At 42.8% G+C, this 18,544-nt stretch overlaps 1 protein-coding gene across 8 annotated transcripts in view; it reads left to right on the top strand.

Annotated features, from left to right (window-relative positions):
• Positions 1 to 18,273, top strand: part of MSRB3 (methionine sulfoxide reductase B3) — a 148,785-nt gene extending 130,512 nt beyond the window's left edge. For 5 of the 8 annotated variants that reach the window (XM_075124376.1, XM_075124378.1, XM_048835896.2 and 2 more), the window contains 2 exons: positions 3,864 to 3,961; positions 15,295 to 18,273. In XM_075124376.1, coding sequence (XP_074980477.1) covers positions 3,864 to 3,961; positions 15,295 to 15,459 — 263 coding nt within the window. In that variant the 3' untranslated portion in view covers positions 15,460 to 18,273. Of the gene's footprint in view, positions 1 to 3,863; positions 3,962 to 10,190; positions 10,343 to 13,304; positions 13,792 to 15,294 lie in introns of those variants that run through there. The other 3 variants (XR_012666474.1, XR_012666473.1, XM_075124377.1) reach the window with 3 other exon arrangements.
• Positions 18,274 to 18,544: the final 271 nt, after the last annotated feature.

Genomic DNA, 18,544 nt, shown 5'->3' with positions numbered 1-18,544 from the left:
GTCTCAAGTTGCAGTGGGGGAGGTTTAGGTTGGATATTAGGAAAAACTTTTTCACTAGGGGGGTGGTGGAATCTCCTTCCTTAGAAGTTTTAGTTGGGGATTGGTCCTGCTTTGAGCAGGGGGTTGGACTAGATGACCTCCTGAGGTCCCTTCCAACCCTGATATTCTATGATTCTGTGGCAGCAGAGGCTTCAGCATGGGCTTGAAACCCGAGTACATACCCAGCAACCAGCATCCCAGACAGACATTACTGTGGCAGCTAGCTTGCAATGAAGCCCATGCTGCCACATCTTGACTCCTATTGTTACCTGTGCTAGCTAGATTAAAATTAGCACACGTAGCTTACTTGAGCTACAGTTACACCTTAAATTATAGTGTAGATGTACCCTAAAGCAAGAAGAGATCTTCTGGAGGTTGCTGGGAAAGGAGGAGAAACAAGAAAGCCCCTATTGTTTTGCTAGTTACACAATACAGACAATAAGAAGAAGCCACATGGGTACAACTGGGTGCCAGATAAGTGTGTTTACTAAATATACACAAACATGCCAGGTCTAGCTAGATACATAATCCAGCTCTGACTGGTTTCTGGCTGCTTTTGAAACATAGTACACAATGAGCACTACTAGAAGGCTCACAAGCTATCCAAAGGATACCCTTCTATTCCTGGTTTCAGAGTAGCAGCTGTGTTAGTCTGTATTCGCAAAAAGAAAAGGAGTACTTGTGGCACCTTAGAGACTAACAAATTTATTTGAGCATAAACTTTCGTGAGCTACAGCTCACTTCATCGGATGCATTCAGTGGAATAACAAATTTATTTGAGCATAAATTCCACTGAATTCATCCAGTTGAAGTGAGCTGTAGCTCATGAAAGTTCATCCACTGGAATTCCACTGAATGCATCCAATGAAGTGAGCTGTAGCTCATGAAATTTTATGCTCAAATAAATTTGTTGGTCTCTAAGGTGCCACAAGTACTCCTTTTCTTTTTGCCTTCTATTCCTATATGCTACGTTTCCTGCAAGAGGGAGTGAGAGAGGTGAGGGGGAAGGGTACTGGTATGCCTTGTAAGTTTGACCAGTGAATTCAAACTTTCCATCAAACATGCAGCGGTTAGTTTGGTTCCATCTCCAGGCCAACCAAATGATGGTGCCCTTCATGAACTGTACCCTGCAGGTTTCACACAGTTATACTACCAACCTTCTTAATGTTATTAGTTCATCATAGTAATACTATAAGAGACCCAAAGAGGCGACGAGGTGGAGGAGATATCATTGAGGTGGAAATGCAACAATTTAGCATTAAGTGGTTGAAAATCTGAGGAACCACTGCTTGGATTTTCGAACTATGTTGTAGTCACTACTTTGCGGGAGCAGATGCCTCACTGGCAGAATCTATAGAACAAGTGACATTCTGAAAAAACAATGTGTACACTGGAAATTAATAAACTAAATTCTAGTCACTCCAGTTGGGTACAAAGGCTGCTTTAAGGGAGTTCAACTCTGTTTGTACAGGTTTTCAGCTGACTTCACTTTTTAAAAGTGCATGGCATGCATCCAAAACAAATAATTTTTTGTGCTAGATGGGAAGACCAAAAGGAAAAGTCTGGAGAGAGGAGGATGGATGATCTTCCTTTAATGTCAAAACTGACATAAACATATCCCCCCAACCCCTTTGCACAAGATAATTTTCTCAGCAAGACACAGATTGCTTCAATCTCTGCAGAGCAGCCTTTGAAGCTTTCTCCTTATTGTTGTGCGTAGGGGGAGGGAGGGTTACCTTTGAGGATTTCTACAACAGTGAAGAGTTCCTCCTTCAAATACTTTCACATTATGAGGAAAATGCTCTCTTCTTTGGGGCTTCTCTTCCTTAAGACTTAGGGCTGGCCAGAAAACAAGAATTCTGCTTTGCAAAACATTTTGGTTTTGACAGAAAAGGTTCTGTTGAAAATTATTCAGCCAGGTCTGCTTAAGACCTCACTCATCATTAGGTGGAGTTCCTTCTCAGGAGATAATTTGCATTGTTGGAGAGGATCCACCAACTGGAAGATAACAATTTTTGACAGGTTCCCATTCTGCAGAATTTTGTAATAGGCTGCTTCTTGTTTTGTTTGTGAAGCTATGTGCATTGTTTGGCAGGGACGGTTTACAGTGTGGAATAATTTATAAAGACATTTGTTACTTTGTAACCATTCTTTTTAAAGATTGACATTACTAGAGGGATTCCAGGTGGGTTTCTCTCTCGCAGGATGTTTGCCTTGTTCAGAGTATTTGATCTTCAGCTTTGTCCATTTTTTCATTGGTCACACTTGGATAACACTTTTAGCCCCTGATACCCCAATGAGCTTTGTGTGGGTAGACCCCATGGACTTCATTGCAGGTCCTGGTGGGCTCCTACTTGGAACTCTAATTAAGATGTTACTGTATTTATCCAAGTTTTTCCAAAAGGGTGAGAAATGAACCATCTCGGGGAGGGGCTGTTTCGCTCTTACATGGTTTCTTCCTCAAAAGTTTTCATCTACACCTTACACAGTAAAATGTGACTAAAGATGTGCAGTATTGTTCCGCATTGACATGCTTTCCCTGCACATATTGAGACCATTTGATAGCTTCCACACCTCCCTTTACTAAAAATCTTGTGGGAAATTCTGTACATCCTGTATTCAGCTGTGCAAAGTGATTTGTAGCTGCAGCTACATTCTTTAATGACTTACTGCAAGGCATTTTATAAAACCATTAATAACAAATGTTTAACAGATATTAGGAGAAAGAACTTTGGTATGTGCGAGCATATATACACACAGAGAGACTGGTGTGTGTATGTGTATAATGTATGGGTGAGTGACCTTAGGGGATTGCATGAGAGGGGCAGGTATCTGGTGGTGATCAGGTGTGTATGGGTTTTTAGGTGACCTTTCAAGTCTCTCAGGCAGATTCTTATGTGGAAGCCCAGCTATAAGCAACACAGCCCTTCGATTGCTATTTAGGTGAACTAATCAGGCTGTGTGAGGGGAATCTGCTGGGACACTGTAGTTGCAGGGGCTTGGGTTCCCCAGTCCCTGTGTTGGTGAGTAGGGGGAGACTAGGGAGCGAATAGTTAAAGAATGAAGGGTCATTCTTCAGATGATGATGTGCAGCCATGACTTATAAATAGGGGTCACAATACAGTGCTCTTAATTGTACCTGAGGCTGCTACAGAAGGCTCAGATAGCAGCTGTGCTGAAGATCACGTGTTTCCATCTGGGCATGGCAAAGTGAAGTGAGGTCTTTTGTTTTGGATGTAGGCCTTATGCTTATCCATGCCTTTGTTGCCCTGAGATTAGACCCCTTAATGCTCTCTACTTGGGGCTGCACCTGAGACCATGCAGAAGCTGAGCTATTCCAGAATTCAGGAGCCCTTTAGTAAGTGGGGCTTTCCACTTGAAGCACATAACATGCGCATCCCATGAGCTAGTGTGGTTGCCTCTGGGCAGCTGAGTGGAACTCAAAGTATTTTTTTATTGATCTTTAAAGGCTTGCATGGTTTGAATCTGTGTCCGGGTTACCAGAGCACCCATCTCTTTACCTGGGCTAGACTGCCGCAGTTGCTGTCTGTGGAGGTGCATGCCAGGGAGCTCTGCAGGTGCAGAAGAAGGGCAGTGCTGGCAGCTTGTTCTCTGAGAGGGTCTAAATGTGAATAATGTATTATAATTGTACATGAGTAATAATGTATTATAATTGTACATGCAAGGTAACGGGTGTTTCTGAAAATGGTACTTAGGCTCCTAAGTCACGTAGGTGCTTTTGACAGTGGTCCCCTCAATTGTTGGTAACGCAATCTCACACAAAGATACTGAAGCTCTTGATTTCTCTTGTTCCTTTTTTCCAGGTTGGCCTTCATTCTATGATGTGATCAGTCCTGATGCAATTACGTTCACCGATGACTTCTCTTATGGGATGCACAGGATTGAAACAGGCTGCAGTCAGGTCAGTATATAGCACTGAGACCATTCTGATAGTAAAGGCTGCAAATATTGTTACAGCACCCTACCCTTTCCCTGTGATTTACAAAGCTTTTAGTTCATTAAATACTAATAATCTTAAAATTGCGTGGTGGATTGCAAGTATGACAGACAAATGGTCCAAGCAAAGTACAAAGTGCTAATAAGAGTATGCTTAAACACTGTTTAACAGAGCATACATCATTGGCTTGAATCAGTGGTGCCAAGTATACAGAAATTGTCTTGTTGAAAGGAATCCCGTCAATGCTCATCCTTGAGCTCCGCTTCTCTACCTCCATGTACAAATGGTTTTGACAGAGGTTGGAAGCATTGTAGCGACTATTTGTGTGCTGATACCATCACTGTGCATTACTGAAGAGCAGCACTAACTGAAATCCAAGACCCATTCCCAGGTCAATCTTAATGGCCACATCAGGTAATCCCATCTGCCATAATAATGAACTCAATAATAATGCCAGATGCTCCGAACTTTCATTATCTGTCTTGTTCTGCTTGCTTTCATCCATTATGATGCCCAGCTTTCTGTGAAGTGAATGGCATAATCATTATATAGAAGGGAGGGGAACTGCTGACTTGACATGTTACAAAAACACCCAGCAACTCTCAACCATCCAGTTCTAAATCCTCAACCTCCTTTTGGTGAGGGTGCAACAGCTTCATTCATGCTATATAAATCTGCCTTTGTGTTTCCAGACAGGACCAAGGCTGGGATAACCGATTTCAGCATTGCTGAAATATATCCTGATTATTCTGTGCTCATACAGGAATGCTTAGAGCATGTTAAGAAAGAGGCTCTCTGAAATGATGATGTAGTCTTCTGGGGCCATTTCTGCTCCCACTAAAGTCAATGGCAAAATCTCAGTGAACTTCAGTGTGTGCAGGATGAGGCCCAAATTGCCAGTGCCTGAATCAGTCTGAAGGGAAATATCTACTGATATAAATGGAGAGAGGCTGGGAACAGGTATTAATACCTGGTGGCATGGGCCCCCTGGTGAGGGCCTTACATGCTAATTGCACTTCCTCCTCTCTCCACTGTGGAATATCAGAGCTAATTTTGATTCCATTAGGAGTCTAGTTACAGGCTGCTGAGCTGAATTCACTTTGCGCTAATGGTACACCAGCACTGTGGCTCCCCTACTACAAGCTGAAATCACAAAAGAGCTGAAATCACTGAGTGTTGTGTTAGGTAGCGGGGGAGCCTGAAGCTATATGGTAGAGCCGTTGGCAGCACGGTGAGCGGAGCGGCTGGTGGAGCAGAGCAGTTTGTGGGATGCAGAGCAGCTGGCAGAGCGGAGCCCCATGGAGAGGTGGGGCCATCAGTGTTGGTTTTTTTTATAGGGGGGGAGGGATAGCTCAGTGGTTTGAGCATTGGCCTGCTAAACCCAGGGTTGTGAGTTCAATCCTTGAGGGGGCCATTTAGGGATCTAGGGCAAAAATTGGGGATTGGTCCTGCTTTGAGCAGGGGGTTGGACTAGATGACCTCCTGAGGTCCCTTCCAACCCTGATAGTCTATGATTCTATGAAATTGTATTATTCTTATCTAGGTAACATGCTGCAAGAAAGCCATTTAACACATTTTTGGTAGCTATGCTGTACACATTTTAGGAATCTCAAAACCTCTGCTATGATCTCTGATTGCTAAAGAATTTTAACAACTTGCTGGAAAATTTACTGCATAAAAAGATATTGCTCAATATTAGAGGAACTCGGGCTGTGTCTTTTTTATTTCATAATAGACTGAGGAACCTTATGAGCTTCTAATCATCACTTTACTGAATTGCTTTGTGGAACTAAATGATAACTATAAATAGGCTTGGAAGGATTTTATTTGTATCAGTAAATGTTGGTAAAAGTTAATTTCCTTATGTACACACAAAGCAATGAAAACATATTTCCATCAATAATTGAAATTCACAGATAGCCAAAATGGAAAAAATAAAAGTGTGCATGAGAACTTAAGAGTTTGATTTAAGGATATTTAGTTTGCATATTTTGAAATGTGATATTGACAATTTGTATTTTAAAGCCCATGTCTGGGGTACTGGATTGTGCCAATGATGCCAGGATTCAAAATCTTTGCTTCCTGCCCTTGCTCGTTTTCACTCAGCAATGAGCACCAATGCTGTCTGTACTGCCTGGGGGAAGCCTGTGCCGCATCCAGGTGAAGTATCTGCCTCTAACTTCCCTGCCCATACATGGGATGGCCAAGCCCTCCGTTGTAAGAAGCAGCTCATGGAGGTTGCCAGGGGGCCTCAGTCGGATCCTGGCAGGGACCCCCCCATATATCGGCCTGAACAATCCAAGAGTGCGCCTCCTACCTTGGAGCCTCAGTCCAGCTCTGCCAGTACCAGTGCTATGGAACCCATGCTGGGGCCTAGCCATGAGTCTCGGAAGCATGCACATAAGTATGGCAGTAAGTCTTCCTCTAGATCCAAGAAAGACACCACACCATCCACGAGTTCCAGCCACAGAGGAACGCTGCCTTCAAAAGCCCACAAGAGCGACAAGAAGTTGCATCGCTCATCAAATCTGCTGGTCCTGGTTCCAGCGCAACATGCCCCGCTGGCATCTCGTGATTCGTGGGTCCTGAGACAACTCCCCTTACCAGCCCCGGGTCCATCCATAGACTGCAGGCCACTGCCTCTGGGGAGACTCAGAAATGTCCCTTGGCCTCAGGAACTGTTCCAAGTTTGCTCCGGAATGCCCTTCCTTCTGTCCTCGCCGTGTGAGACAATCATAACAGATGCATCGCTCAACGGCTGAGGTGCCCACAGGGGAGATTATGTGACACAAGGCACTTGGACCTCTCAGGAAGTCAGGATACCTATCACCATCCTGGAACTTCAGGCGGTACGCAAGGCATGCCATGAGTTTTTACCAGCTATCCATTCTCTTTGTGTTCTTGTCATGTTGGACAACACCACTACAGTTGACTACATAAACAAGCAAGGAGGCACAAAGTCCCCAACGCTCTGTGCACAAGCAGTATGCCTCTGGAAATGTTGCATTGCACATTGTATCCATTTGTTGGTAGCCTGCCTGTCAGGAACCTGGAATGTGATTGCCGATGCTCTCAGCAGGAACTTTGCCGCTGACCATAAATGGGAGTTGAATGACACAGTAATTGTGGACATTTTTGGTCACTGGGGAACTCTGATCAGGGACCTCTTCACATCTCATGCCAACACCCAGTGCATTCAGTACTGCTCAAGGGGAGGACTTGGTGCCCATTCACAGGGCAATGCCCTGGTCATCAACTGGTTGGACTGGATCAGCTACTCCTTCCCTCCCCTATTACTCTTGCTGTGCATCCTTCACAGACTCCAGTGGGAGATGGTTATTGTCATCCTGATTGCTCCGTTCTGGCAATCACTAGTTCTGGTTTCCTCTTTTTCTCTGCATGTCGAAGCATCCTCCATTCCTGCTCCTGATGTTTCTGGAACTGCTCACACAACACAATGACAGACTCCGGCACCCCTGTCCACAGATGCTGACAGCTTGCTTTTTGGATGGATGCCTGCACTAGCATGGGAGTGTGCGTTGGCAGTAGAGAATGTCCTTTCCAGTAGCAGTAAGGACTCCACAAGATGATCCTACCAAGCCAAATGAATGCGTTTTGCTTCCTGGGCCCAAGAACAAGGTCTTGCCCCCAAAGCTGTGGACATCCCAATGCTCTTAGACTATTTCCTCTATCTGAAGGCCTCAGGACTTGCTCTCAACTCCATCAGGGTGCATGCAGTGGCTTTTAATGCTTTCCACCTTCCCGTTGAGAAGCATTCCATTTTTACCCCTCCTTTGACTGCCCAATTCTGGAAGAGCCTGGTAAATAAATACCTACCCATTCAGCCTATCACTCCGCAATGGGACCTCAGTCTAGTGCTTACATCATTAATGAACACTCCCTTCAAACCTCTTGCCTTCTGCTCCCTTTCTCTTCTTTCCATGAAGGTCGCTTTCCTGGTTACTATTACCGCTGCAAGGAGGATTGGCAAACTGAGGGCCATGATCGCAAACCTCCCTCTCACCGTGTTCCATAAGGACAAAGTTTCACTGCACCTGCATCCCAAATTTCTACCAGAAGTGGTTTCTTGCTTTCACCTTTACCCACCCTACATTTGCCCACTTTCTTTCCCACACCTCAACTGAGGAATGCCAGCTTCACTCCCTCGATGTACGTAGGGCCCTGGCCTTTTATCTACAAAGAATGAAGCCATTCTGGAAGTCTCCCAGATTATTTTTTGTCATAGCAGAGAGAATTAAAGGGCAGGCCATTTCCACCCAGGGAATCTCGAAGTGGGTCTGAGGGTGCATTATGCTCTGCTATCAGTTATCGAGATGATCCCCACCAGTTGGGATATGGGCCCATTCCATGAAAGTGCAAGCATCAAATTCCACCACACTCCAAAATGTGCCAACTTGTGGACGTATGTAAGGCAGCCACATGGAGTTTGGTACATGCCTTTTCTTCTCATTATGCTCTAGTGTATAATTCTGCAATGGACACCTTGTTTGTCACAGCGATTCTCTGCTCCACAGTTCCATCATCTTCCTTGCACCCTTCTCCTAGCTAGGTACAGCTTGTTACTCACCTTCAGTTGAATACAGTAGGGACTATCACTCAAACAAGAAGGGGAGGTTACTTACCTGTAACTGGAGGTTCTTCGAGATGTGTGGTCCCTGACTGTATTCCAATCCCACCCTCCTTCCCTTCTGTTGCGGATCTGGTAGATTCGTGGTAGAGAAGGAGCCAAAGATGCGGTCAGTCTGCCCCATCCTTCATTGCCTTGGGAAAAACCATGAGGCAGTGCAAGGGCGTATGCACGGACAGCCGGACATTTCTGCTTTGAAAAGTTCCAGTGCCGGGCACAGGCTGCTTGCTCATAACCCTCAGTGGAATACAGATAGGGACCACACATCTTGAAGAACCTCCAGTTACATGTAAGTAACCTCCCCTTCCATGCATGCTGGGCAATGTGTGGAGGGAACAAGGACTAATTCTTCCCTGGCTGAGTTTAGGGCAGTACTGCTCACTGAGGTACAGAAGTATTGAGAATACTTTGTGTCACAGTCTGTGCTTAGGACCCTGTCCAGCTGGTAACTGGTGCTATTTAACAATGATTTAACAGTTCCACAATATAATTGCAGATACCTCACACTTTTTCAGTTGAATATTAACATGTGCTTTGGAAGAAACTATTTTAACAAGGCTTGTCTACACGACAGAGCAAAGCATGCTAGAGGGGTGCGATTTGAAAAGCACAATAACATGCTCTCCAACTGCCCTGTGTAGACCCTGCTCTAAAGGTCTGAAACAGGACTACGTCAGTGCGAACCAGGTACCTGAAAGAGAGTGCCCCAGCTGGGTCTAAAGGGGCAGCTAGTGCATAACAGGTTACAGCACTGTACAAATCACAACCCTCTAGGGAGCTTTGCTGGCGCCATGTAGACAAGTCCGTACTCATACACATTCATGGGTTCTAAATTAACTGAAACCACTCAGGAAAAAGACCTGGACTTTACTGTGGACAGCTCAGTGAAAAGATTTGATCAATAGATTTTGGTGGTTAGAAAAGCAACCAAGATGTTAGAGAGTATTAAGGTATAAAGAATAATACTTCAAATATTATAATGCCATTCTATAAATCACAGGCGTGGCCTCACATAGAGCACTGTTCATGTTGGATCATGCTATCTCGAACAGGATGTAGTACAAATAGAAAAAATCCAAGGAAAATCAATTAAATTAAATTAGAGGCATGGAAAAATTTCCAGATGAGGAGATACTAAAAATTATTAGGGTTGTGTTTTACCAGCCCCTAGCATCTGAATATCTTGGTTATCTGAAATCCATATCTGGCCATGTATCTAATGTTCATATCAAAATAGTAACTGTTCTTTTTGAAGCATTCCTTTGAGATCTTCATCTTATCAGAGCTTACTTGTATTTAGTATAGATAAGAAATAAATAAGAGGTGACATAGTAGAGATCTATCAAATAATGAATAGTAAAGAGAGCAATGTCTGCTTCTCTCATAATACAAACACAGGGCTGCAAATTGAAAGCAGGATCAAATAAAATACTTTCACATGATGCATAACTCACCTGTGTCCCTCCTAGAGAGCTAATTGCCCTATTCTGGATCTACAAAAAATCTTGCTTTGTATCATCGTTTCATCTGTTCTGTTTCTCTTAGCAGAAAATGAGAAGGCAAGCCAGCGTCATCTGGGCAGGCAGCTCTCAGTGAGCCACTAGCAAGGTCCCTGTGGGACCAGAATTTGAGTCCTTTATTCAGTGATTACTGACATTCGTTGAAAATGCAGCCTACTCAGTGCCACCTGGCAGGACGTGAGTACAGCCAAATGAAGCCTGTGGCCAACGTATGGGTTGGAATATGACGATTCCCTTCCAGAGAACCCAAAGTTTTTGGATTCATCTGACTGGAGCCCAAAGCAGCATGTGGTTAGGGTGGAGGAGTCTGAGAATGTCGTTTACCTGGCTTCGGAGAAACTAGGACTGGCAGATTTCACAGAATGGCATTAGTAATGCACACACCAATTTAAAACACACCAAAACCTAAATTTACTAAACAATGTAGGAAAATATGAGGCTAAACCCCACAGCAAAGTTCAACAGCAGCTTCCCATCAGTGACTTCCCACCAGTAGAACCCACGTACTTGGCCCAGCAGATGCAGCAGATCACACAGGATGATAGCCTGGGGGTGGGGAACAACTTGCACAAGGCACAACTAAACCCTCCCATATAGTGTACCTATAACACAGCCATTTCCTCTCCTCCCGTGGATGCTAAGAATGTGAATCATGTATCCAGCAGCAAAAAAGACCACAATTTTACTGCAGTGCAGTTCTTGGTAAACAATCCCTCCAAACACACACACACACATGCTCCAAACTGTATTAATCTCTTGCAGATGAAAAAAGTTGCTTTTTCTGTAAATGTCCCTCCATCTGTTTGCTTCTGTGTAAATGCCAATATTTAAAATGTTCTTCAATTTAGAGATCAAACGCTGGGGGTGTTACCTTACTATAAAACAAAAGCATCCCTGGGATTATCTGAGAAACAATGTTTACAGTTCTGTTAGAAACACATCATCCTGGAAATACATATAAGGTCATACTTGTGACAGGTAAATGTTAATTGCAGGCACATTTAGGGAATAATATTAAATTAGTTGCACATTCTGTGTCCTTCCTTTTCCTTTCCTGTGCAGGGGGTCCTTCCCCCTAGGGTCTCTCTAGCTATTATGTTGTGCCTGTAAAAACCAATAAAATTCTTTAATCACAAAAAGATTGGTTGCAAGTTGATATGCTTTGAATAAATTATTAACAGCCGATTGCACAGTGCTTTTTTCAGCTCATGGCAACCAACGAGAACCAGGAGCCCAGAGAGACCCAACCATGCTGTCAGTTGGCTGTGGTCAGCTCTGCTCCCAATCTGCCAAAGGCCAGAGTTACACTTGGCATTCCATCATCTTGCCACGTTCTGCCCAATATATAAACCAGCACAGGATGATTTTCATGGGGAGGCTTTACCAACTTTAACAGTCACCGAAGAAAAATAGTCAGCACCCGTGATGGTTGAAATGTTGTATGTAGTGTAGGGACAGTTGGTCTTTCATGCTTTCAAATAACAGCCAAAACAATTCCTTTCTGGTGCAAACAATTGAATTTGAGTTATTTTCATTGCACACTAGTACTAGCACATGTTTACATGGAATCTATACGTAAATTTTAGTGAGAGACAATGTCACAAAATATAACAGATTTCTCAGTAATCCAATCCTGGTATGACTGCTACCACAGAAAAATATAATGAAACCACCTCTAACCGTGTTGAGGCTTTAGTATTCTTTGCCAAGTTCTGTTGTGATAGGTTGACTTGGTAGTCCATAAATTTGTATGTCAATGTTTCCTGAAATCTGCTCCTCTGTGTAATTTCTTTCTCTGTTCCTTTACATTGGAGAATGAGTGATCTATAAATAATCTTTTGGTAAATGTTAATTTGGTAAAGACTTTGCTATTGAGCCATGAGGTTTGAAAACTTTCTCAGTCAAGAAGATTAATTGCCATATTTTTGATTTGTACAAATACGTCGGAAAACGAAATTATTATGATTGATTTGTATTATGTTGATGTCCAAAGGCCCCAATTGGAATAAGATCCTCATTATGCTAGACCACATGCTGTAAAAAACAATAAGATGAGGACAATCCCTGCTTCAAAAAACTTACACACTCCAAGGACAAAAGGGATCAGGGCTAGGAAAGAGGGATACAAGCAAGTGATCAGTCATGAATAACATCAGACTCATTAGTTGTATTATTTTAAAGCATCATCTTTGTTTATATTATGCTTTTATTTTTTTCATTTAACCCTCATTACCTCCTTTGTTTTTCCCCCTCCTGAAAAAAATAACTGTAGGTAGTTATACTGTCCCCAGCCTTACCAGTGCTGTTAACCACTTCCTTAACCACCTCCCTAAAAGTCCTTCCTGTGCCTTCCCAACGCTCATTTGCATAACAGCAGCTACTGAAAGCACTTCCTGATGATGCCACAGGGTGGAAGCAGTCTCACTGGCTAATGGTGTGTTTCCACTGAGCTACCACTGCCATTTCCGCTGCCTTGCCAGGGCAGAAGGGCTTTATCATGGGCTGCCCTCAGGAAGCTGGTGTGGTTTTCAGTGATCACTCAATGCTTAAGGTGCTTGCAAGAGGTCTGCTTTTTTTCTATGGCTGATTCCAACTGGTTGTGCATAACAACAAGAGTTTCACAGAGCCCTTCCAAAACTCTCTGTCTGGGAAGTTTAGCCCTTATGGTGCCATTCCCAATACCACAGCTGGAGCCTGCCACTCACAGGGATCCGCCCACACAGCTCTGGTTGCAGGATTGGAGTCTTAAACTTTAAACTCTTCATGGTAAGGACTGTCTCTTTATCCAGCACTAGGTTATGCACATGCCTACGACCCCTGCTCCTACAGTCTTGTGTCGATCAGAATTAGAGCAGGTGGGGAATTTTTCAGTAAAACATTTTTTGTCAAATATGTTTGTGAATATGTTTGAGATTTTGACTTTTTGTCCCAATTTGAGGTGAAAATTCTTCCCCCTCCCCCTCAAATCTGGAAAATATTTAAGGGATGGATAGGAAAGCAGTTTCCTGCCCAGCTCTAGTCAGAAATTCAGTTTTCATTTGGGACGGGGAGTTTTTTCTAGCCATCACGATTGTGAAATACCTCTTGGAAGCATGAAGAGAGTATAACCTGCAGCAGTGATCTCTGCCTGCTCCTACAGACGGCCTGAGTGCATGCTTAAGTGCTTCGGTGAATCGAGGACTATAACATGAGGAGGACACTGCAATAAAAGGGACCAAAGAGAGCAAAAAATTATCCCCAGTATGCTGAGCTGTTCGGAACTTAGCCAACATGCATAATTATTCACAGCCAGGAATACTCAATATTGCTGGTATGTGCTTTGGATACTGTGTTAGAAATGAATTAAGCGTAAAGAATAATTCTTTGCCTTAATTTCTGTTATCTGGATGTCCAGCTGGGTGACTGTCTGTCTGTCTGTCAGGCTGCTAGCCCATGAGGGGATATGTTCTGAACTGTGACACCGCTAAAAGAAAAGGAGTACTTGTAGCACCTTAGAGACTAACCAATTTATTTGAGCATGAGCTTTCGTGAGCTACAGCTCACTTCATCGGATGTATACCGTGGAAACTGCAGCAGACTTTATATACACACAGAGATCATGAAACAATACCTCCTCCCACCCCACTGTCCTGCTGGTAATAGCTTATCTAAAGTGATCATCAGGTGGGCCATTTCCAGCACAAATCCAGGTTTTCTCACCCTCCACCCCCCCACACAAATTCACTCTCCTGCTGGTGCTAGCCCATCCAAAGTGACAACTCTTTACATAATCAAGTCGGGCTATTTCCTGCATAGATCCAGGTTTTCTCACATCCCCCCCACCCCCATACACACACAAACTCACTCTCCTGCTGGTAATAGCTCATCTAAACTGACCACTCTCCAAGTTTAAATCCAAGTTAAACCAGAACATCTGGGGGGGGGGGTAGGAAAAAACAAGAGGAAACAGGCTACCTTGCATAATGACTTAGCCACTCCCAGTCTCTATTTAAGCCTAAATTAATCGTATCCAATTTGCAAATGAATTCCAATTCAGCAGTTTCTCGCTGGAGTCTGGATTTGAAGTTTTTTTGTTTTAAGATAGCGACCTTCATGTCTGTAATCGCGTGACCACAGAGATTGAAGTGTTCTCCGACTGGTTTATGAATGTTATAATTCTTGACATCTGATTTGTGTCCATTTATTCTTTTACGTAGAGACTGTCCAGTTTGACCAATGTAAATGGCAGAGGGGCATTGCTGGCACATGATGGCATATATCACATTGGTGGATGTGCAGGTGAACGAGCCTCTGATAGTGTGGCTGATGTTATTAGGCCCTGTGATGGTGTCCCCTGAATAGATATGTGGGCACAATTGGCAACGGGCTTTTCAACTCATGTTGGAATCAACCATTCACTTTAATGGGAGATGCATTGGGGCCCAAGCAAAGCAGCATGACTCCCTATTCAAGGTGAATGTTTGTACAGTGCAGGGGTTTGTTTTTTATTCCTCCTGACCTGCTGGAGAAATAAGAAAGAATCGGAGTGGCTAATTACAGCATGCTGTTGGTTTCAAGATGTTTGTTAACCTAATTCTCCCCCATCATGTGCCTCTACAGCAGTCTTAGTTCTTCAGTAATGGCTCAGTGGATCAGTTTCTTCAAAGGTTATGTTCTCTATGTAAAGGAAAGTGAATGTTACCTCTGTTATAGTCAGCAGCATGGCTTTTTCCATGCTATTATACATATCTGACATCCACTCATCCAAAACAATACTTCTCTCTGGGGTGACAGCACATATACTTTCACATTCCTTGCAAGTAACAAATTAAGCATCAATCCGATTTATAAATTATTCCTGGCTTAATTATTTAGCCAAAAAATCTGAACATACCTGAACTATCATTGTTTCTGAATGATTCTGGATATGTACAGTTCCACTATTCTGTGTTCCCTCGTATGCATAGTACAGCCCACAGAGACATCGACTAGGGGTTAGGCTAATGAAAGGTACCTAAGAAATTCTTCAATCTAGTTTCCTGTGTAAACATTGTCCCACTATAGACTAACCTTCAGATGTTAGTATTAATAGCATTGCCGTGCCATGTAGTTGTATAGAAATACAATGATACTCTGTTGTTTTATTTCAGTGTGGTGCTCACCTGGGGCATATCTTTGATGATGGGCCTCGTCCAACTGGCAAAAGATATTGCATAAACTCTGCCTCATTATCTTTCGAGCCTGTAGATAAGAACAATGCTGGAGAAGGCGGCAGTAGCACCAGTCCTGCCCAAACAGACAAAACCGAGCTGTAGGATAAAGGGCGGTCTTCAGAAAACTCACAGCTTATGAAGAACGTTTTTTCTAACTTGCCTGCTATATTATACCATATTTTAAAATGTATAAAGGCATTCTGTACCATCAGGTTTTTTTCTTTGTTGAAATTGAGGCCTTGCTTGCCAATGTATTTTACTATATAATAGGATCTAAATATTTGTTGATTGACTCTCCTGGTTTTGTTTTTGGAGATTGCTTTGGGGAAGGCTTAAAACAAGAGACTTTAGCCCCATTAGTTATTAGTTTCTTCTTCATGCTTTAAGAAAAGGAGTACTAGTGGCACCTTAGAGATTTGTTACTATAGATCTGAATATTTTTCCTTTTTTTTTTTGTGAAGAAAAGGGGATTGTGGTTATCTTCAGACAACAGAAAACTCCTGAGTGTAATAAAATTCTTGAGATCCCAGCACATCTGTGGTGGTTCTGATTTGTGAGGCATGTGGCCTTTGGTCATGTGTATTCAACCATCTCACTGTATCAACCACACCCTGCAAAAACTTGGACTTAGGCAATTCCCTTCCAACTAAAAGTGATGGATGAGATGTAAAGCCCTTCCTTTGGCTAAATTACTGCCAAAATACAAAGGGTGTAGTTGCAGGGACATATATATTGCATTATAATAAATATTTTCCCCTTGTTGGATGTTGGAATGGGGTATTAAATCAAGCTCAAAACTATTGAGCTTCACTTGTTCAAGGTTCACTGAATAGCCTTTGCTTTTTTGTGAGGCCCTGTCTTCTTCCGCTACAACAATTAGAGGTCTGGACTTGAATTAAAATATAAAGGGGATTATTTGGCCAGGAGCCGGTAGAACTTGTAGGGAATTGAAGTGGATGTGGGTTGACATAGGTGGGCTGTTTGCCCTACCCAAGGCAAGGAATCACTACAAGGTATCAGCAGGCTCTGCGGAACTGTGGGACTGCATAATGAAAAGTAACACCCTTCTGAAATACTCCATTTTTAATTTAAACTGGCCTGGGACCATAAAGCCTCGAAGGGCCAGGTCTTTATAACAGGTAGCTATGGTGAGGGGTGTTGGTGGGGAGGTGGATGTAACAAATGAGCATGAAAAAAGCTGGCAAAAAGCCAGACTCTTCACTTGGTGAGTTGCTGATTTCCCCTGGCAAGAAGTTGTCCGCAACTGCTCTTAGAGTTTAATTTAGTAGCATATAATTGCGAGTAATGAGGTTTTCTAAGCTTTAGTGAGACAGTATTATCTAATATCACTTTGCCTTGAAATGCTCAGTGACCAATCAGATCAAGTGCTCCCTTTGTGAGTATCCTGTTATGATTGACATCGGGTCCAATCCTATTCCCGCTGGGAGCAAAATTCCCCTTGATTTTAATGGAAGCAGGATTGAGCCTATTATATCAATAAAACTGAACATACCACCTGAAATGTAGAAGGTGGCTGCACTCCGAGCTAGGGGTGGCTCCCAGCTGCATGGGCCGTACACCCAGTAGCTCTGTTTTGAGCTACCTTGCTAAAAAGAGAGCGTAGCTGTGGGAGCACAAGTGAAGGGAGGGGTACCCAGCCCAAGTCTGCACTTAGCGCCTCGTCCGGGTGCAAACTCAGGGCTTGCATCGTAGTGGCTACGCTCTATTTTTAGCCTGCTAGCTCAATGCCAATGGGAATCACACCCCCAGCTTGAAGTGTAGACACAGTCGCCCTTTATTTTAAAAACAGCCTCTGTAAAAGCGTATAGAAAGGTGAGAATTGCCCCCATTAGCACTACTACAAAAGTAGGGAGGCAGCATAAAATGCTTTAAAGTAAAATGAATACAAATCAAGGTGCTAAATATTTAGAGCTGGATTGTTCAATCCTAACATTAATGAGCCACTACTCAGGAGTAGTCCCACTGATGTCCTGTAAACAATTACTCACTGAAGTAGGTAGAGGTTATACAGGCTAGTCCTTAGCGTATAAAGGCAGTCAAGCTTTTCAGGGTCCCGTGATTCTTTAACAATTTCTTAGAGAAGGGCTGTTCTTATTCCTTACCTTTGTTTGAAGAGAAGTAAGTTTTCTCCTACCACATTTTCTGACACAAACGTAAAAAATGCAACATTATAAAAATGTGGTGCATGCATGTGGTTTAATTTCAGATTGCTCTTGGATTTGTTATCAAGTTTCAGTGTATTTCTGTCTTATGTTAGAGAAATATATTGTTAAATCTTCAGTGAGCAATAATGTCAGCTGTCCTACAGTAGATTTATTTTGGCAGGATATGGAATGCAATGAACTGAATCAATATGGTGAGGTGTATGTGATCTGTGGGAGTTACACCGTTTAACATAGGAAATTCATTGTTCTCTCTCTGCACCACCGCACAGTGCAAGGTAAGTGCTGTTACAAAATGCCAGCATTGGCTGGTATTAAAAAGTCCAAATTTAGGTCAGTCAGCGTGTGGTCATGACAAATGGATCTTGGGAATTGAGCACATTGTCTAATGTAACAAGTGAGCATTTCTATCCGGTTAAACTTTGTACAGTCTGGAGGCTTATATATACTGAAAGCAAATGATGCCGAAATAGAAAGCTGTCTTTTATAATATCCTCTCTGTATTGCAACTTGGATGTTTGAACAGGATAACTTTTTAAATGTTACCTAAAAGGTACACATACATATTATAGATATCCAATGATCATTTCACCCTTCAGTACCTTTTAATACCTAAAACCTTTCCTCAGAACAGTTCAATACTTTTAAGAAATCGTATATAAATTTTTCAATGAAAATTCTTTTCATATATTTATCATATATGAATATACAATAAAATTACTTTCTGAATACACACTGCCCTGTTTTCTTTCCTAAGTGTATCTGTTTTTGCCATGGGTTCATCTGCTTTCAACTTCAGCCAATCCTAAGGTGCTTCCTTTATCTGGGTCCCCTTATGACAGTCTGCATTTTGTGTATTTTTTTGATGTATCCAACTTTTTATCACAAGCAGCTTTCTGTAGTAGAGGCCTAAGCAGTGTAGTGTACTCTGATTCCCTACATGCACCAGTCCCTGGGAAAGTATTTGAGAGATCCAGATATAATTGAGGGGAGAGTGCTCAACC

Source organism: Caretta caretta, chromosome 1, assembly GCF_965140235.1.
Source record: "Caretta caretta isolate rCarCar2 chromosome 1, rCarCar1.hap1, whole genome shotgun sequence".
Classification (NCBI taxonomy): Eukaryota; Metazoa; Chordata; order Testudines; family Cheloniidae; genus Caretta; species Caretta caretta.
Note: the sequence above shows the minus strand (reverse complement) of the source record. Positions and strands in the feature narration are given on the sequence as shown.